The sequence below is a fragment of the Gambusia affinis genome, linkage group LG19 (assembly GCF_019740435.1).
Source record: "Gambusia affinis linkage group LG19, SWU_Gaff_1.0, whole genome shotgun sequence".
Taxonomy (NCBI): domain Eukaryota; kingdom Metazoa; phylum Chordata; class Actinopteri; order Cyprinodontiformes; family Poeciliidae; genus Gambusia; species Gambusia affinis.
The window spans coordinates 7,268,266-7,289,215 of NC_057886.1; the positions used below are offsets into that span (position 1 = coordinate 7,268,266).

General features: G+C 41.5%; 2 protein-coding genes across 5 annotated transcripts in view; one reads left to right on the forward strand and one right to left on the reverse strand.

Annotated features, from left to right (window-relative positions):
• The window catches only part of pvalb6 (parvalbumin 6), a 43,272-nt gene extending 41,511 nt beyond the window's left edge, over positions 1-1,761 (forward strand). For all 3 annotated transcript variants that reach the window (XM_044100741.1, XM_044100740.1, XM_044100742.1), the window contains exon 5: positions 872-1,761. In XM_044100741.1, coding sequence (XP_043956676.1) covers positions 872-897 — 26 coding nt within the window. In that variant the 3' untranslated portion in view covers positions 898-1,761. The remainder of the gene's footprint in view (positions 1-871) is intronic.
• On the reverse strand, positions 19-17,854 carry baiap2l2a (BAR/IMD domain containing adaptor protein 2 like 2a). Of its 2 annotated transcripts, XR_006369116.1 has the most exons (15): positions 17,605-17,854; positions 17,229-17,304; positions 15,489-15,575; positions 13,869-13,930; positions 13,682-13,753; positions 12,497-12,580; positions 12,261-12,383; positions 10,677-10,775; positions 9,489-9,558; positions 8,771-8,972; positions 8,599-8,664; positions 7,140-7,332; positions 4,633-4,673; positions 2,219-4,187; positions 19-574 (listed from the first exon to the last, which is right to left on the reverse strand). XR_006369116.1 is itself a non-coding variant. In XM_044100739.1 (14 exons), the coding sequence occupies exons 1-14, from the start codon at positions 17,656-17,658 to the stop codon at positions 4,106-4,108; spliced, it is 1,311 nt and encodes a 436-aa protein (XP_043956674.1). In that variant the 5' UTR covers positions 17,659-17,854; the 3' UTR covers positions 1,492-4,105. The 2 variants fall into 2 exon arrangements, 1 of the variants encoding a protein (XP_043956674.1); XM_044100739.1 differs by lacking the exon at positions 19-574 and having other exon boundaries at positions 1,492-4,187.
• Positions 17,855-20,950: the final 3,096 nt, after the last annotated feature.

Sequence of the window (20,950 nt, forward strand, 5' to 3'; positions counted from 1 at the left end):
CTAAATCCGGCTGCAAATGTCTGAATCAAAAATCACTAACAGAAGAAGCAAAAAGACACCAAGAGGTACCTTGACGAGGCGAAAACTCCATCTAACAGAAACTGTTGTCTTTAGGAAAATTGTTCCACTTGGGACTAATGTCATAAAATTCTCAGACTGCGTTTTTCCTCTGATGTTTCGTGAAACCTCACATGCTTTTGTTGTGCATGAGTGTCGACAGTAAAAGCCCAATTTCAAGGCGCTAAATCAGGAAGTAAAATTTCCTTTAAATCATATTATATATATATAGCATTTATATGCTAAATCAAGTATAGCGTACTTTATTTACAGCTTAAATCGAGTACATTATAAAACCACATTGTGCCTGAAAAACACATAATACTGTCCCTTTAATTAATTAAAGGTCAAAAGCTAATTGTTAAATCTTTGTACAAGGTTCAAATTCTCCTAGGTGTGCAGGGGTTAAACACGGCCCACATAAGGAGGCCTGTCCTCCTGTCCTCCACGCTGCCGTCGCAGGTTTGAATCCTGGCCTGGTGACCCTCGCGGTCTCTCTTGTTCTGTGTCTGAGCCACTAGAGCAAAAAAAAAAAAAAAAAAAAACCCAACAACTTTAAAAATAAAGATTCAAATACTTACCCCCAAAGGATTGGTGTGTTAAAACCATAATTTGATGAGTTTATCTCACCTACTAAAGAAAACGTGTCTTAGAGTTAGAAAAAATCTGACTTGTAAGTTAGCTCAGTTAGCTAGCCAATCACGAGCCCCTATTGGACAGCTCAAAAACACACGACCTCCTGCTGTGGATTGATGGATGTGACGTTTTTGTGGGGGAATAACTCAAAGGTCTTGGCTGCTTTCTGTTTCTCCAGAATTTGCTGCCCTGGTGAAGGAATGAACAGCCGCCCATCGCCGTGACGGCTCGCCTCCCAGGCCTCACCGCCCCGACTCCATGCTCGCCCCCTTCCCCGACCGACCGACCCAGAACCCGCTTCAATTGCTCCTTCCCTTCAACCTCAGCCTCACTGCTGTCTCCACAAAGTGAAACACTGCAGTGAAGTCGGCTGTGCTACGCAGCCCGCCACCTGCTCCCCCTCTCGTCCCGCACCGCAGTTTAATAATTTATCCCGTTTTTTATACAAACTCTTCACGTTTCTGTTCATGTATAGATATGAAACACTCTTGCAACTAAAGTTTGTACTTTGAAGCATATGTAGATATTTACAGAGAGCATTTCCTTCAACCTCCTGACATCACCGTCTGTCTAATCTGCTTGTTCTTCTGTTTTCTTCTCTCCGTTGACGTCACCGAACCCCCGCCCTCTCTTACACCGTCAACCCATCCATCCATCCATCCATCTGCTTTCCATCTATCACTTTATCCCCCCGATAATGAGCTGTTGTAAAAGAAAAAACTAAACAAAAAAAACACAATGATGGCAGAAGTCAACCTGTGAAAGAAAATAAAAGAGTAAAATACAAAAAGTCTGGGCAACATCTTCTGATATGCTGGGTTTATTTCTTTTACTCTCAATCTACAGTTCAAGATTTTGCACTCACTCAATCAACATTGGAAATAATGTCGCACAGAACCTTAAAAATTATTAAAATCAACCTTTGGGCAAACAAGATGGTCTCCAACTCACACGAGCTCAAAAATGTCCATACTGTCTTTTGTTTGAACAACCTGAATCAGCCATGCAGCTGCTGATTTTACATTAAGTTCAAAGATTTGGAAGCAACTGGAAAACAAAATAAAATAATAAAAAATTTTAAAAAAAAAACAGCTGGTACTCCATAACAGGCTTTTTGATTCTTGGATCGTTTCGTCCAATTTTTTGTTTCAAGATCACATAAAATCCCAGCAGTCTGAAAGTCAGATTTCTCTCAACATTTTTGAAAATATTTGGAGTGAACTTAGCATAAAACAAAACAAAACAAAAACAAAAAAACAACTGAAGTTTAGCTAATTCTGCAACCAGATTAGGCAAATATCCAGCTAGAATTACACCAAACGTGACTCGCTAACCGATATTTAGCCACATATTTTTAAAGGTGTTTATATTTTGGAGCTTATTTGGACTCTATACAGAGAAAACACTGAATAAATTCAAACTTGTGCCCCAAATTCACCTTCAAAGTCATTTAGCTTGTTTGCTATGTAGCCACTTTGTGCCGAAAACATCGGCTAATCATTAAAAGCTCAAGATTAGCACTCACATGCGAGTCTGTGTTGACTTGTTTCTGATTTTCTTTCACCTGCTTCCGCAGTTACTTAAGAAGCACAACAAGAAGCGAACTTAGGCGGGTCATAGGTGCCACCTTATTAGCCCTCATTAGCAAAAGACTCCCGAAAAACAAGCCGCTCAGGCAATCCGTGAAGAAGTCCCGATTTACGAATGTATATTCTCCGCTGAGGACGAGATAAAAACACCACAACATCCCAAGGAGCCGGAGTCTTTCCTCGGAAGAGCCAGGCTGCTGTCGAACCATTAGCATAATTGGATTCGCACTAAGGTTCAATTTAGGTCAAGTATGTCCAGTGGAGAACCCAAATAAGAACCGCAAGAATCTTGGATCTTTTACTTCTTAGTAGGCCATTGCGGTGCCTGAGCAAAACGATCTGAACCGTACCGACTATCAATAAATTCACTACTTGCTCCAGCGCTCCGTTAAACGGCTGGGACAACAAAAATGAGAGCTTATTTCTTAAACCGTGATGAAAACCTCCCGCTATGCTACATTAAACTCCCATTAGTTTGCTTCATTAGAGAACGAAAAGAAATGCAGCAGGATTTATTAATCTTCCCAGAAATCAGCAGTGAGGAAAACGTGATATTTGGACGTAATGCGCTTGAATCTCAAATCAGTGATCATCCCAGACAGAAGGCGTGACGTTATCCTTTAACACACAGCATTATTCACCAGAGTTTTACACGATCTGCGACATGAACTATAATCTCATCAGGACACACGGATATAAATGGAGCTGTAGAGATTCAGGAAAAAAAAAAATCAGGAATAAAAGAGAACTGATATGGAACTGTGAAATGACACAAGCTATCTACAGCTAAAAACATCTGAACACATATCAAAATGCTGTTGATCTGAGTCCCAAAATCGGCATAGATTTGTTAAATTTCTTCTCATATTTTGTCATTTTGAAACCACAAACTTCAATGTATTTTTCTATGACTTTATGCGACAGTTCATGGTCTTTGTATCAAACTGTGATAATTATTTCATTATCCTGCTGAATAGAACCCACATGTTGCCCAATTAGTAGGGTGGAGAACATCGGGGAAGAACGAGAAACACACCAGAAGGTGTAGGAAAGCTAAAAAAAAATTAGGGGAAAATTTTTTTATGGCCGTTCCGTTAATTGGACAAAAGAAAAACAGAAGAAGAAAAAAGACAGAAGGAACCATCCAGCAGCCTTGCTCTCGCAAAAAACAAACAAAAAAAAACATTACAAAAAAACTAAACCATGGGGAATAAATCAAACTTGATAGGATTGATATAAAAGTATTATGTTTCTTTTACCACAATTGTGGTGAAAAAACTCATTGCCAACTAAAGTCAGAAGACAAGAGGCAGCATTCATGCTAAAACAATGTAATAATTGCTGAATAAATATTAGGGGGAAAAAAAGTTAAATTCAATGTTTCTTTACAAATTTTATAGCAATGGCTGTGGGTTTTTAGACAACCTCATGTTTGGACCAAAGCATATCGGTTAAGTGGCCTAGTTAAAGTCCAAACCTAGATTTTAAAACTGATGTTCGCAGATGATGCAGCATTTTAATTACACGTCCGTCCGATGAGAATCCACTCCCCAAAAAATTACAAAGTGTGCTCTTACACATACAATCCAAAAACAAACACATTGAAACACATTTTAACTGAAGTTTGAGCTTGTAGCAATAAAAAAAAATAAAAAAAAAAACCCAAAAAACACAAGAGGTTTTAAAATGTTAAAAGACTAACTGCTTCACTCATTCACACGATGATAATTGTGAAGAAAACATCCAGAAAGTTGATCTAGGACCAGTACTGTGGTTCAATAAAACGGCCATCACCGATCATCGCCTCTTCCCTGGTCGAGAAGTCATTTCCGGTATAGTATTGGAGCAGATCTGTCGTTGGTGCGAGTGGGCTTCAGCTTAACCGTGGCGAACGGATTGGTGCCTCTGACGAACCCCAGGCGGGAAGACGAGAAGAAGCAGAGAGGAAGAAAGAGAGAGAGAGAAGAGATGTGAGAAGAAAAGAAAAAAACTGGGCGTACCTAAAAATAATTGCTCCTGAATCTGGCCAGGCGGGGCGGGGCGGGGGGGCACTGCATTTCAAACATGGTTTAGTGAACTGCTCTTCTGAAGTCAGGTTCCCAAACGTCTGCGGCTGAAATGGCTGCTCTTCCATTCTACTCTTAATGGAAGAGCAGTCAGTCTGTGCAGTTAAGATCAGTGTCCCCCATCTATTGCTCTCACATTTAATGGGTTCATGATTCACTTTCAGCAATAAAAAAAAATAAATAAAAGTCTCCCTTCCTCCAGAGGAGAGGAGAGTGTCATGAATTGCCTTCGTTTTAACAGCCGTTCTCCACTTTCAGAGCGAGGCTGCGGCTACTGCTCTTACCTCGGGAAGAGTTCGTTCTGCGATCTCTCCGACTGCGATTTCTGCAGGAAGAGTTGAGGGAGGAAGAGAGGTTAGCGAGGGCCAGGCAGGAACACCAACACAGGCGGCACACACACACTAATGGAGGCTCAGCTGTCCTCCTGCAAGTCATGCGCTGATGTGCAAAAACGCAAAAATATCACCAGGTTTTTGGTCCAGGTTCTAATGCAAACATATTGGCACAGCTTGAAATGAGACAAAACTAACATACGAGTAACTTTACATCAAGATTTAGAAGTAAATAACTGCTTAATATTGGTGAAAATTTTACTACTTCCACTGACTGATTATTTCTTTTATAACAAGAAGTTTTTCCTATTTAATAAGTGAAATAATCTGCTGGCGCAACCAGCATTTTTCATCAATTCTAAGGTATTACTGGTTAAAAACAAACTTCTATGTCTTAATTTTAAGTTTCTTGTAAGTTAGCTCAGTTTTATTTGCAAGTGTACTAAGATATTTGTATTAAAATGAGACCAAAAATACTTTTTGTGGGTTTTTTCTCTTTTTTTTTTTTTTTGCAGTGCACACACGCATACACACACTTCATTCTCATGACTAATTTTTAAAGTAGCAATAGTGGAGAAACTAACTGGGAACATGCAGAGACACATTAATATAAAATATAATTTTTTTTCATTTTCTCATTAACATCGTTAGCTATGTTAACTTTAAGCTAAACGTACCGCTTTGACGGTAGATTTACAGCTAATTGAACTTCCAGGCGGTCGTTGTAACAATAACATTGACACATATAAGGATATTTAATCACCCTATTTGAGTGGTTGAGTAGCAAACAGCATCACACAGTTGAAACCAAACAACAACACACATCTGCAAACCGCTGGGCTCACGTCGTCAGCAGCTGGAGCTTCCGCCCTGCGTCCACCAGAACGAAGGCTGAGGAGTCATTGAGAACAGAACTCTGCCACAGTGCCCCTGGTGGACAGACGGGTGAAATACAGCTACAGTTCATGCGAGCAACCCCCTCCCGGCCACCGTATCTCTCTGCTAGTGGTGGGGTTTACGGCTCTTTTAAAGCAGAGTGTCAAACTCGTTTTCATTTCTGGCCACATTCAAGACTATAAATGTCCTCAAAGGCCCGGTTGTGGCAGAATGTATTAATAAAACTACATATGGTATTAGTTATTTAAAACAAAGATAACATGAGTTTTGGATGAATAATTTTTTGCTCTTTTTGTTTATGTCCCAGTGAGAGCGCTGCTTATAAGTCATTCCCATAAGGCCAAATGTTGGACATGGTCATGATGGAACAATAGCATCCTGTACAAGTACTTCACTTTCCCCTTGTGCCTGTTTTCTTTCTCACCCAGTAGAGTTGCAAAAGGGGATCTTGTGTGCGCAATAAAAAATCCCAGACTCATTAACCATAAAACTGCACAAATTGTAATCACGAAAATAAATTCTCTCAATAAAAACATGACAATTTGAAAAAGTTCACGCTTTTGTGCTAGGATGAGTTGGTTTTTCAAGATGTATTTCACAAAAAAGCAATAAAAACGCTTTTCTATTTTTGCATCATACGAGTCGTGATCAAGAGATGGATACTATTACTGACAGAAACGACAAAGAAGATGACTGGAAGTGGTACGAGAATGACGATGGTTTGTTTTTGGGCAAAGTTCATAAAAAGTTGTTTATGTGTCATTCGGACGTGTTGAATCATTAGCTCTTCTGTGAAATTAGCGACTGCAATTTTTGTGATTTTAATTTCATTTCTTATTAAATGGAAACACCTTTCTTGACACCTTTTGTGTCAAGAAAAACACAATTGTGTTTTTCTTGACATCAGCAGGATATCGACAAACATTTGTGCATATTTGTTATGCACAAATGCATAACATAACAGTGCATAACAGTGCCTGCCTCTAAGCAGGCACTGCTATTCCTGCTTAGAGTTTATGAATGTAAGACAGAAAACTAAAAACACAGATAAATGTGCAAAACCTTATAAAAATAAAAAACTTCCAAAACAAAACAAGAAAATTAGTTTTGATGACGCTTTTTTTTCCCATTTTCTTTAAAGAATTGCTTAAAAAATTTCGTTTCCAAATTCATCCGACACATCTACCATGGTTCAGAGTTGTGTCATTTCTGTACAGTCAAAGTGGATCCTCCCTGTCACTTTCTTTAACGGTGCTGCCTCACCAGCAAGGCGGAAACAAACATGGCGGATCTGAATTTCATCTTCTAGCATTTATACTCATTCTGCATGAACTGTGTTAGTAGACGTTCGATGGTTAAAAAATAAAAATTTTAAAAAAGTTTAAATAGGCGAAAACACAAAAACAACCCCCCACCCCCGTCCCCGGCTGGTTAACGACATTTTAGATCTCAACTGTGGTAAAATTTGAAAGCTAAGCCATCATCGAAGCGCTCGCTTTAGCCGTTTCTGGCTTGTATTCTTACTAGCTTTCTGAGTAAGACGACATTTCCGTCAGACTCACAGATGAGGATTGCGCAGGTGGAGGAGGCGGAGGAGGCGGGGCTCCACTCCTGCTGCTGCTGCTGCTGCTGCTGCTGCTGGGTTTTGGCAGGTCGAACACGCTGCTCATGGCACTGCTGGTCCTGCTGCTGCTCCCTCCTGGTTGGTCCAGCAGGTCGCTCGTGTTGCTGCTGCTGCTTCGAAGACTGTAGTTCCTGGGCGAAGGCGAGAGAAATCTCAACTCAAAAGACGTAAAAATGGTCGCTAACTCTTAGTGATCTTAAAAGTAAAAATCCTTGTGTTGTCACAAAGGGCTTTAAGCCTGGACTACTGACGAAGTAAAGAACTGTCGAATTTGTCACAAATTTAATTTTGAGTGTATGTTTTGTGTGTTCGTGTCGTCAGTAAAAAAATACTAAGCAGCCTTTTGTGGGCTCTCCCACAGCTATGGGTCACCCATATATGGTAAGTAGTTCATTTTATCCATCCAGATTCAAGCTTGAAACTGACCCTGTTTTAAAATGATTAGCCCCCAAAATAAGAAGGAGAACAGCCTCGGAGCGAATGACCATGATCGTTTTGGTTTTTTTTAATTATTATTATTATTATAACCTCAGGCCTTTCACTTAGTCACTTTATCCAGTTGTGCTTATTTTTGAAGTTTTTATTGACGGATGAACACGTTTAGAAGCAATTATAGTTTTCCTGAGTGGTTTTATTTCGGCCAGCTTTGTTCTTCCCTACAAACAAAAACAAAACAAAACACTTCCCCACGAGTATTTAGTAGATTTTAGCTAGCCTGGATGTTTTCTCAGAAAGAAAGAGTAACCTGCAATAAGACGAAATTCCTTCAGCTCTTGTGACTTTTATCCTTTTTAACTTCTCCCCTGGGTTTAGATAAAAGACGCATAATCGACGGCAAGTATGAATTAAAGAAGATTTAATACCGACATTGAATCAAAAGTTGCTTGTAATCAGAGATGAAAGCAGACTTGCAAAATTTTTACTTGATTTTTCCCTATAGCAAACAAATAAAATCTATAATTTTCAATTATATTGTGTTTCACATACACCATATATCCACTGCAGCGTCAACACATCTGGAAAGGCTTTCTACAAGGTTTATGGGAACATTTTTAGAAAAGCATTTGTGAGGTCAGACACTAATGTTGGACAAGAAGACCCTGATCACGGTATCTGCACTGATTCATCCCGAAGGTGTTCTGTGAGGTCACAGTTTTCTTCACACCAAACTCATCCGTCATCATCTTCTTTACTGACCTTTATTTTGTATATTGGCATGCTGCCATTTTGAAACAATATCCCTAAACTGTTCCCCGCGGAGTTGGAGCATGAAATTGTCCGAAACGTCTTTGCATGGCAGCAAAAGGCTCATTCATGGCTTAATTCAATGTATTTTTTGTTTTATCGTTTTATGCCTATGATCATTTTAATGGTGGAAAGATTATGAGGTCATTTACCAGGAGCTGGACGACATCGGAGGATCGTCAAGTTCTTCCACATAGGAGGCTGGAAACCACCCCTGACTGAGAACGAAGGCGACATGCAGCAAAGATGACAACCAGGAGGTAAACATTAATCTCACAAGTGGGTGACGCCCCTTCACCCACAGCTCAGCCGCCGCCCCCTCACCCTGAGCCGTTCTCAGCGTATCCGTAGAGCCAGCCATTCCTGGGCTGCCGGGTCTTCACGGTGATGATCTGCCCCCTGGAGAAGGGCAGCAGGGTGGGGTTGGAGCTAGAGGGCTGGTGTGCCGCCTTGGCCCTCATGGACACAGCTCCGCCGCCACCGCCGCCGCCTCTGGAGCGATAAACGCTTCCCACCGGGGACGGCGCTGTGAAACACACACAGAGCAGTTAGCTGGAGCAGAAAACTAGCCGATAAAGAGCAGAAATTATGCACTGGAAGACGTGAACGGCTGAGCTTCGCTTTTAATTCCTGTTTGAATTTGCATGATAAAGTTCTAATTCATTGTTATTCCCAATTACATGCATTAGGCCTCTGAGCTGACTACTAAATCTGCATGCTAATTTCCTTTTGTTTCAGCAGCGGGAGATGCAGATAAATTGATTGTGCTCAACAAGGTGCCGTTTTTCCTCCTGAACAGAGAGCCGACTATGACAAGGAAGGGTAATTAACATCGTCGAGATCACTTTTATCCAGCTGCAAACCTACCAGGACGAAAAAGGCTGAAATAATTAGCTGATTTCCACCAACAGTGCTGCTGACTGCAATTAATTACAAGAAGGCTAAATAAAACTAAACTTTTGAAGAGGTTCACCTACTGGAAAATCCCTCCTGGTGTGTAAAAATACACAGTGATATTCATTCCTCCATAAAATCCACTCACCCCTTGACGGGACCTTGCCCAGAGTCATCTCCTCTCGGATCTGTCTGATGTCCTCCGCCCTCATCCCTCCCTGTAAACATGTATCCATCCATCAGTCCAGCGGCATGTGATGCTTTTGTCAATCTAACGGCACCATGGCTCCAGAGAGGCATTCTGTCACTACAGCAGTTTACGTATTGAAGAAAAACGTCTTTGTAATATATTTTACATCATAGCCACAATTGTAAATGCATCAGGGTTTTTATGTGTACAGATTGGATCTACAGGAGCCGAGCCAAAACCTTTAAAAACAAATCCACACTGCAATCCCTAAAAAATTCACACTTGACTCAATCTAGTTTATCATGGTCTCATGTTTTTACGACACTCACAAATGGGCAAAGTGACGACGGTAAGATAGCTATGTTCTTTTGAAACGTAAAAAAAAATAAAATAAAAATCTTGAGTGAGAATTTTTTTTTTTGTAGGGGGGGATGAAAGGGGGTTGTATCAAGTGATTTCCAAGATTTTAAACTTGCAATGTGGATAAATCGTTGGGAGTCTTAACTCAAGATTGAATCAAAGATTCTTAGTTATAATAGTACAGAGACAGAGAATAACAAGATTTTTTTTTTTTTTTTATACACTTGAACACACTTGCAGCTCATGTGGCTCCGTTCGATGTCTTACAGGCTTCATTTCTAATACATCAGTCAAAAAGTAAACCACAAAATCCATATTTATTCCCTGTTGTTGCTCAGGGATCAGCGGATTCTTTTCACCTTTCAGTCGAGGAGCAGGGTTTAATTCGAACAGTAATTACAGCTGCCGGGCCTTGAGACTGAGGCGCTGCGCATCTTAAGATTCAGATTTACACATTTATACGCCATATTTCTGCTCCCGAATCCTCTCTGTAATCCAGTCTAATTGAATCACAGATCCTCCACTAGAGGGCACTCCTGCAGCTGAAACAGAAAAATTGAAACTCTTTCTTTCTTTTTTTTTTTTTTCCCACTTTCCAGAGAAGGATTTAACGCAGATTCCCCTCCTCGGATTTGGGTTTTCCCTACACCACAGCTTAATTGCTGTGAAGTTGTTTTTTTTTTTTTTTGAAGGGGTTCGAGTTCAACCTGGGCAGCAGCTCTTCATAAATGATTCACGGACCCAGCAGTTTGTTTCTCAGCAAGTTGTTGACACTCTTGGACTCACAGCGTTGTCCACGGCGGCGGGTCGCTGGGGCTCAGGTCGCCTGGTGGCGTCGACCTCCTCTGTCCAGACATCGGCTTTCTGCAGGAGAGGCCCCGATGTCTGTCACACAGAACAGAAAAGTGTGAACAGTTGCAGCGCTTCTTCTCCATCTGGCCAAATACAAGAGCGCGCCTGTTGAAGCGCCTTTAAAAAAATATATATAAAATTCAACTTTAACTGCAGCAGCAGAATTTCAATATAAAAGTGAAACCTTTAATTTGGGAACATTTGTTCAGGTGGATATAAGCTTCAGGAATTTTTTTTATATTTGTGACGATACGACAGGACAGACCTTTTTTGGGTCTCACTCTCAAGTGAATGTTATGCAATGGTTGTCATGGATACGTGGCGATCCTTTCAGACTTTGCCTTTAACGCTATTTCCTGTCAGTTTGAATTGGGTCGCTTTGACACAGCAGGGAAACAGAAAGTCGTTGAACTTCCCAACTCTAATCATAAAAAAAATAAAAATCAAAACACAAACGATAATACGACATAGATCTAGGAGTGCAGCACAGCTCCTCGCTGCCTGAATTGAGAAAAGAAGCAGCTTTCAACTGTTATGGAATAGCTTATGATCCCTTCATTGATTTTTGTCACAACCAATTAAATTAGTCACATAGTGACTGTGGGGAGTCAGAGTGTGTTTAGTAGTTGTCAATACTGATGTTGTTGAGGACGCTGCCTAATAGCAACCACTTAGATAAGAGCAATGAGTAAATACTCTGCCAACGCCTGAGCGTCGGTTACATCCTGATAAGAAGAGGCGATATCGCATTGCTCTTAACACACGACTGACGTCTGGTTGTCTTTACTCTGTAGGATATCACAGCATCGGACACTGACCTTACTTACTGATACTTTAAAATATACTGTTAAGAAAAAGTTAAAAATGCGCCCAAAAGATCAAGCAGTGGCAAAAACAGACTCACTGTTTCACGTGTTTATGTGTCTGGAATGGGTTTGTACTTTGCACAGTGCGGCCACATGAGGGCAGCACCCAGACGTCCTATTCACTGTAATCAACTGTTTCGACACATGAGATGTGTGTTTTTTCCTCCAACGTTTTGTGTCGGCCGCACAGACAGAAATGACTTCAGATCTTAAGTCTGCAGTGCCAACAGAGTGTAAACCATCAGAGCACAGCAATAAATGATCACTGCGAGTATAAATCTGATATTATTCTACCTGTTTTAGTGTAACTTGTGGCTTCAGAAGAGCTACCGGCTCATAACTCAGGAGCTCCCAGTGAATGTAAAACACTAAAGTACTTCCACACTGTTGGATCATAAAAACGAGTTCAGAGTTCAAACACGCAACCTCGTTATAATGTGAGTTGCTCTTTCTGTGGAAACTGTGACGCCGCTGTGGGAGCGTCACCGATTCCTGGTTATCAGAAAAGCAAGATGCACACGCATGGACCATTGGCGCCGTGCACAAGTTTCAAATTACAGGAGTCGTCGTTAAATTGCCGCTAGAGTTTGGTCGCTCGGAGCCATCAGAGCAGATCGTTTCAGCTGCGAGGGTCAAAAATGTCTCCTTGTACCTTTTTCATGAGGAGGCCGATGGACTGCACGAGGCCGCAGTGTTTCTCAGCCAGGAAGCGGTACCGCCTCTCCTCCTCCTGCAGCGCCTCCTGGTGGCTCTCACTCAGAAACTGCAGGTACTCCTGAGGACAGAGTGCAGATATGCATCAAACCCAGCAGCAAACACATTAGGAAGCGGTTTCGCTCCAGTTGTGAAGAAAAGAGGGGAGGGGGAGGGGAGAAAAAACGAGCAGACCTGGCCGGTTCCTCCTCTCCGCTGCCTCTGCTGAGCCGCCGCCGCCTGCTTGTGGACTTCCCTCTCGTACGTCGCCCTGCTGTGCTGTGGGATCAGATCTCTGTGAGTTTCGTCAAATCACAAAATCAACCAGATGCTCGGTTCTGATCAAAAGTTTACACAAGCTCATTATCGCCACAACCTCATCTCGCTGTTTGACTTGTAACTATTGATTTGGGCCTTTTAATAATAACAGCCTCACTGAGTTTAAAGAAAGAAATTTGCTTGTCAAGCTTACATGCTGAGATTTCCTCATAGACTGCAGACTAACAGGCTGCATGGAAACCAAAGGGTTGGAAGAACAAGGTAAGAAAAAAACTATTGAGAAAATAAAATTATGAAAACAAATCCATAATATTTCAAAAAGAAAGTTGTAATATTACCAGAAAGTTGAAATACTTTGATTTTATTCTGTTAATATTATTGCTTTATTCTTGAATGAGCTTCTTCTGGTAATATTACCACTTATTCTCAAAAATATTGTGGCTTTATTCTTGCAATACTACAATTATATCCTTGTAATTTTATTTATTTTCTTGTAAAAAAAAAAAAAAAAAAAAACTATCGTCACTGTGGTTGACGATTTTAACAGAATTTATTGTTAGTTACGAATAAATGCTGTCTTCATAATTACTGAATTTATTGTATTTACCCATAACAAGTTATTGTTTAACTTTTTATTGTTCACCCATAAAAAGTTTTATTTACTGTAAAACCTTGGCAACCACAGCTGCCGGTATTTTATAGTAAATTAGGGATGATTCTTTGTTTTTCACAGAGTAATACTCAGAAAATAGAAGTAAAGCTCGCTTTTTAGATTGAAGTAACGGGTCTGATTTGTGTCCGGGGAGATTATTGTCCAAATTTTCATTTTTCTCTTCTGAAATAGCAGATTTAACATTCAGCTAAAAATAGTTTGCTTCATAATTGTTCCTGAAAACGGGATCGGATACACATTTCGTGTTGGATTTCAAAGATCGTGTCAAAGTCGCACTTTGTTGCCCCGGCAACACGGCACACGTAGCTTCTAACGGGGTTGTAAAAATGACCAACGAATTCATAAATCGTATCATTTTCTTGACTGTTGTTTTATCATTTTGCATCTTTATTGTGACGACATAACTCGTCACGTCCGCTCTCACTCACTGAGATGTAGTCGATGTCCAGCTGGACGCTGCTCTCCATCACCTGCAGGACTTCCAGACTAAAGTTGCGGAACTGGAAAAAGAAGAACATGGTTTCCTTTGCTGGCAACAAAAAAAGGAAAAAAGGAGAAAAAAAAAGCCTGAATGGTGACTGAACGGGTAATCTGATCAACAGTGACGTCATTTACCACTCCCTCCAGCTCCAAGGCGAGTCTCCGCTGGTTGTCGGCGATCTGGATCAGGACGTCTCCTTGAAGATAAGAACGCAGGATTCACTCACTGAACATTAACCTGTGGTGTTAAAATAAATATGACACCCGTGGCACGGATATGTAATCGAATTCAGGCGGTAAAGAATTTATTACAGACTAATAAATCTGTAAATCTTATATATTTAATTTTTTCTATGTGAGGTTGTCGTTCAGAGCTTTATTCTCCGGGGAGGAAGCGGTTACTGTTTGATTCTTTATTGGACCTCTGCCCTAGGGCTTCTATCGGGGCATTGTTCTGAACTCGGTACGATTTGGTAGAGCTGCACTTAAATAAAGGAATATCTAAACAATTTGACTTGGAGTTTGTGCTTTTTAAAAAAATGTATTATTATTTACATGGATTAACTTGGTCAACTTAACGACAAGGGATCTGAATGATCAAATTATGTCAGTTTCCTGTTCACCAGTGATGGTCAGATGAAGGTTAAAAGGCAGAATGGGGTTTAATTTGATGTAACTCATCCAACCTTTAGTGTTAAAGAACGAGACAAAGCTAAAATAAAAGTTTTCTTATCGGTCCCTCTAGCTTCTCTAGAGGTGTGGATCGTGGCTGAAGCTTTTGGACAGAAGTGTCGGATACACAGTTTGGTTGAACAGATGCATGAAGGCCTTGCATCACCCGGTCTAATTCAAAGAGTTGGAGACAACAACACGGTGTGGGAAACCTTAACTGGACCACACAGAGTGCTAACCTCAAGGCGACAGAACAGAATTCAAGATGTCCAGCAACAGCGTCCGACCTCAGAGATGCTCTTCTTGAAGAATGAGCAAAAGATCGAAGATCGTGGGAAACCTTCCAGTTCGAATCTGCTCCCGAGGTAAAGATTGTGCTGACATTATATTAACTGCTGTGGATTAAGAACAGGAAGTCACTGCCACATCTTTTCACCTCAGAATGTTAAGAAAAAAAAAAGAACCTCTCTAAAGCAAAGAGTAGCAGCTTGTCTCCATAACAACCATTTATTTCAAGGCCTCTGCGCATATTTCTACTAGTTGTGCCGATATAGGTGGTACAATGTGGTCACTGTTAGCTAATTTCACTTTTTGTTGGCCTCAAACGCCAACAAAAATGTTGCTCTGAACATTTTGTAGCGACAGAAGAGAGACCAGACACCTGGCAAGACTTTTCGTTTGCATTTTGAAACGATTCACGCTGATAATGGAACATTGATCTGTTCTTTCAGAATGACTGAAAGAAAACTCCCACCAGCACACCGGCCTCTGCATGCCAGCTGCTTCACCTGGCGTCGTCATCAGGCCAGGTTTGCTTCGCCTTTGAGCTGGAAACCAGAATGACTGAAGCTCCGACTGCTAAACAACGTGGGATACCTTCTTCTCAGAACGGGGTTTTCACACACATCGAGGGGAAATCCGCAGCAACGCGCATCACACGCTCGCCGCCGTGTTTGCAGGGGAGCAATAAAACCCGGACCGAGGTTAAACTTTGATCCTCCTGACGCGGCGGAGAGCCTGCGTTTAATAAATGACCTCGATGACGCACCGAACGCGTCCCGGCGAAGCTGCGCGGCGACGTACCCAGGGAGCGGGACGACGTGGAGTAGAAAGCTTTCTGTCCGATCTCTGAAAGCGCCGTGAAGTAAGCCTCGCTGCTGACAACAAGGTCTGAAACAGAGAAACAAAAAGTAGTCGAGCTTTCAGACACGTCTGCCGCACACATACACTGCACACATACCCAGCTGTGAAGAAGTTTATATGATACAGAACAGAAACGTTCTTGGCATCTTACAGAGAACTGTCGACTCTATCATCTGAAAACGAAGAGAGCATTTTTTTCCCCCCCGGAGGACTCTATTTACTTGTGCACTCCATAAATCATGCTTTTACAAGAGTAGCTGGAGGAAAATTATTATAAAATTGAGAGAATTTTTTTTGTTTGTTGTTGTGTTTTTTACAAAGTAATTTAGGAGACAAGGCGAAAATTAAGACGTTCAAGTATTTAAAAAAAAAATTTTTTGTAAATGTTTAAGAAAAATGTACGTCGATACCAAAGGTTGCATCGCCACAGAATATGATGTAATAGGTATGCCGGGCCAATCGGTGGCGCTGTAACACTGCTGGAGAATTGCAAACACGCACAAAAGAAAGAAAAAAAAACACAGAGTGGTGCCATTTTTGTTATTTATGAGAGTTAGACACATTTGGGATAGAGAGAGAGAGAGAGAGTTATGACATCATCGATAAAAAAAAAAGATAAATGTGGCTCACAAGGAAACACAAAACCGCCATTTTGAAATTTATCGAAACCCGGTTTGAAAAATGAACATTTCTGGTTTCTTAAGACACAGAATTCGTGCGGACTCGCAACCTGAACGACAAAAGATAAAGTTTGCAGGGGGGGCAGAAACCTAAAAACTTCACTTCATAACCCCAGTACACGACCACCATGGTGAAACACGGCGGTGGCATCATCATGCTGGTCTTCAGTGGGAACAAGGAAGTTGGGTGTGCGTTGATTGGAAGATCTAAATACAGGAAAACCCTGTAGAAACCAGGTAGAGACTACAGAGGAGTTGAGTCTGGGGTTACCCAATCAAAGCTACGACTCCGTAATAATCGCAGAATAATTGACAAAATCCGTCAATTATTCTGTAATAAAAACGGCTATGAATAGCCACTTCATTTGTTCGACGGCTCACTGTGAAGAGCTCAAGCTGTGTTGGATGGATGTTGAGGGAAAAGCTGGTCGGCGTAAGGTTACGGCTCAACGGCGCTGCAGGTGGCACATAGGATCTTAATCTATATTTAATGTCTGCCGGTGGGGCCGTCACTGAACGCACCACCGGTTAAGAGGCCGCAGCGTTTACCATCTTTTCACCGGCCAGAGCTCTATCTGTTTATGGCTGCGGCTCATTTTTATTTACATATGGCAAATGAAACTAGAGGCGTTTTCCGTCTGAGCGAGGATGATGACGTAAATAGTTCCTTCAAAATAATTCACCTCTAAGAGAGAGCTGATGGAAGTAAAGAACATCAGCTTTCTTCGTTTTCTTCCCTCATTTTTTCCTTCACCTTTCATATAATTTTCCTCTCCTACTTTATTTTCCTCTAATACGTCTTTTACTTCCTTCCTTTGCTCTTTCCTCCCTTTTTTACTTCCTTTTCCCCCTTCCTTCATTTTATCCTTCCGTCGTGCAAACTTTCTTTTCTATCTTTAAATCTTGATTTGTTTTTGTTTTTTGTTTTTCTCAATTATTTATCCCTCCTCTATGACTACTTGTGTCTTTTCCTTCCTTCCTTCCTCCGCTCCTTCCTTACCTTTGAAGGCATGGGCATAGCTGTTTCCCAGTGAAACCAGTTTCTGTAGACTGGGGTTGAACTCGTCAGTCAGACTCTGTTAGAAAAGCACAGGCAGGTATTCACTGAAGGTTTAGTTGAATTTTGAAAGAGAGAGAGAGAGAAAAAAAAAAGAGAGAGAGAGAGAGAGAAAGAGAAGAAAAAAGGAAACTTTGAGAAAGTCTGGACTCACCCACAGTGGGATCAGTACAAGAACATGTTCTATTCAATCAGTGGGGATGTCCACGCATTTTCTCTGACAGCCAAATGACTCAAATTGTTCTTGGGACGTAGGAACACGTGTGATTGGTGGAAATGATCCCACTCGCTCCGGTCCCGAAGACCGTTTTGTACTCACCCGGTAAATCCCCAAGGTGGAGCGGTGCAGCTGGTCGCCATTAATTCCCGACATGTTCGCATCTAGAACGGCGCGGCGGTCCGTAGAAAAGAAAAACCAAAACCCTGGGGAATGCCGGAAACCAGCCCGTCAGTCATCCAGGTGGACCGAGTCGGGCCTGCGGAGGAAAGGCGGGTCGAGCCGGATCGAACCTGACGAGGAGCAGAGGCAAAAAGGCGGCCCGGTGAGATGGAAACCAACACCAGCCCTATCTGAGAAAGACAGGAGTAAATAATTAAACATGGCTAAATCATAAAACACACCGGCCTGGCCCTCTCTCTCTCTCTCTCTCTCTCTCCCTCTCTCTGTCTCTCTCTCTCTGTGTGTGTGCATGAGTCCAAGCCTCACTGTATGTTTTATTCATTTTATGTCAGAAATCTGTTTTCATCAAGTCATAAAAAAAATCTAGTTTTTTTTCTGCATTTACTGCAAACACTCATATTTATCACATTATTTTTGAGCTGACTAACAGAGATCCCACAAAGCATGTCTGTCATTCCTTGTTTTTGTTTGTCTTTTTCTTCCACAAGTTCATAAAACTGAACTAAACATCGCTAACCTCCAGTGACGCAGCCGAAATGAACTTTTTACGGCTCTGAGAGAAAAACACAACAGCAACTCAAGAGTCAGACTGGATAAAGACAGTCAAAGTGTTTTTCAGTCTTCCAGAGCTTGGTGAGTTGGATTTCAAAGAGGACTTTGACTGGACCATTCTAACTCAAGAAAGTCAGCGGCGTGCATTTTGGGAGGCAGGCTCTGAAGAGGAAAAACGGGGGACCTTAGTGGTGTGAGATTTATTGACATTATGTGCATAAATGTTACTTTGGGCCACACACTACACAATATGAACACACACACAAAACGATTTCAGAAGGGCACTCTTTTTCTGTCTAGACAGAAAATCTCAGGAGCTCTAGCACCACCTAGTGTATGCACATCACGGATGAAGCTGGTTGCTTCTTTGGATTTCCTGACCAGAAGAAAGATAATTATTTTTTTCCTATATTCAGCTTCAACTACCTCTTTAAAATTCCCACAGCTTCATACTGCCACCACCGTGATTTATTGAAGGTTTTTGTTTGTTCAGCTTTGGTCTCCTTTAACCAGAGTAACTTCCTCCACAAAGATAAGGAAGTTGTCTTTGCTAACTTCCTTGCATGACTGGTGGAGGCTTTGAACAGGTTGCGGGTTTTCTTCCAATGGAGTCAAAATGTTTTCAGTGTTGTCAAATCATCAGTGCACAGTGAACCACTAGCCAGATAGCCGACTGCTGGAGCCATTTAGATGCTCTGGACTTTAGCTGGTGGCGTCAGAGTAATGGGGAGCAAAAGAGGAGTATACAGCTCTTTCCAAAAAATAAAAAATAAAAATAAAAAATTAATTGCAATTAAAAGAAGATGCAGATTTCCTTCTTCCATTCATGTATGTCTTTCTCATATTTGCCCGCATTCGTGAACTCCCTGTGAACTCACTGCAGTTAAGGCGATGCTGCAAGACTGAATCATTCCTTTATTTTGTCTTTCTCGAAGCCTGTGCAAAAAAAAAAAAAAAAAAGGTGCAAAGGTGCAGTGTTTTATCTTATTAGTGGGGGGGTCCAAACAGGAAATGAAGCAGCAGCTCTAACAATCGGTTTTGGAGAGCAGCATGAAGACGGGAGAAGAGACGCAGCGCACAGCAGATGGCACTATAAACCAATAGGAGACATGACCAGAACATTAAACAGGCTCAGCGGACACGATCAGCTAATCTCTTTGTTCTGGAGTTTCTCTGTAGACTAAATGTTATGTGCTAAAAGGGAATCGGTGCTATTTTGACAAACCCCCTTTAAAAAAATAATTTAAAAAAATTAATAATAACAATAATATATATATAGCCTATATATAATTTATTGTTTTTTTTCTGATGTCGATCCTAATACTCCAAAGCTGCACCCATCCCTCCCTCACCTCTAAATATTACATATTTACTGATTTTGCCTGCATCTTCCTGCACATTTTACATCAGAGAGGGTCTTCCCTCCTAAATAAGTGAAAGTTCATAAAGGCCTTGACTGATCACACACTTTGTTTTATGTTTCCTGTCGCTACCTGTTATGCTCAGTCTGCCTTTACAGCAAATAAATATCAATTAGTCGCCTGTAAACTTAATTAGGTCCAGACTGGAGAACAGTGAGGATTTTCCCCAGCCATCAGTGCCGTTGAGTTTACGTGTTGCATATAAATGCAGGAGGTTTAAAGACCCTGACTGTTTCTCATCAGACTGTTTAACGTCTCTCTCCCTCTCTATTTCTCTCTCTTTCCCCCCTCCATCCCCTCTGCAGGTTACAGCCTCTCTCTCTCTCTCTCTCTCTCTCTCTCTCTCTCCATCCCTGCAGTCTAGTGCAGCCTGGGAGCCCGTGTTAAATCTCGTACACCTTCTCCCGCTGCACCCATTTCAAATCTCAGCTTTCAGCTCCTGCCTTGATGAAAAGCCTCATCCTAAATCCCCTCCCTCTTTTCCTCCCTCCACTCCGCTCTCGTTAGATCTAAAGCTCGATTTGAAACAAATTCCTGCACCTTTTCTTTCTCTCCCTCTCATCATCATCATCATCATCATCGTTTCTTTTCCCCCCCGCCTTTTTTTTAATTACGTCGCTTCATCACACACACACGCGCACACACACACATGCTGCGTGAGCTCGGAGAGCGTGGTGAAATTAAACTTCCACATAATTTACCGTGCACACATTAACACGCGGAGTTATATCGATCTCTCTCTGTCTGTGTCGCAGCAGCAGCAGCGGAGCCGCTTCACGCTCACTCGTGATGGTTGTATATCTTCATATGTCGAATAAAAGCCGAATTTAATGAGTTGGAAATGCAAATGGCAACGATCAGACCCCCAAATCGTGATTCGACTTTTTACGCCTCTTGTCGCAAAAGAAGGCAAAAGCACAAACTTGATTTTTTTTTTTATTCTTCTGTTTTACATTTTGCGACAGAGTAAAACAAACAAACAAGCAAAAGGAAAAAAAAAAAAAAAAAAAAAAAAAAAAAACAACAGAAAGTTTGCATCATTGGGAAGTGGAAGGACGGATGATGTGTGAGTTTGGATTCAGCTCCCCACGGCGCCACCTTTAATTGTGCAGAGAGCCCAACTTTTTTTTGCACATTTACATTTCTTCTCTGGACTTTGACTAGACCATCCCAACTCAAAAATATGGTTGGCCTAAATCCTTGCGTTATACCTCCGCCTGTATGTTCAGAGCCGTCGTCCTGCTGCGAGGGGAACTGCTGCTGCAGATCTTTCTTTCAGGATGGAGGAGGGT

Bases quoted from the DNA above. Each gene is read 5' to 3' on its own strand.
- baiap2l2a (XM_044100739.1), bottom strand. From the start codon at position 17,658: ATGTCGGGAATTAATGGCGACCAGCTGCACCGCTCCACCTTGGGGATT. The intron at 13,931-15,488 runs GTACGTCGCCGC...CTTATCTTCAAG, and splicing joins CACGTCGTCCCGCTCCCTGG to GAGACGTCCTGATCCAGATC. The intron at 13,754-13,868 runs GTAAATGACGTC...TTCTTTTTCCAG, and splicing joins CCTTGGAGCTGGAGGGAGTG to TTCCGCAACTTTAGTCTGGA.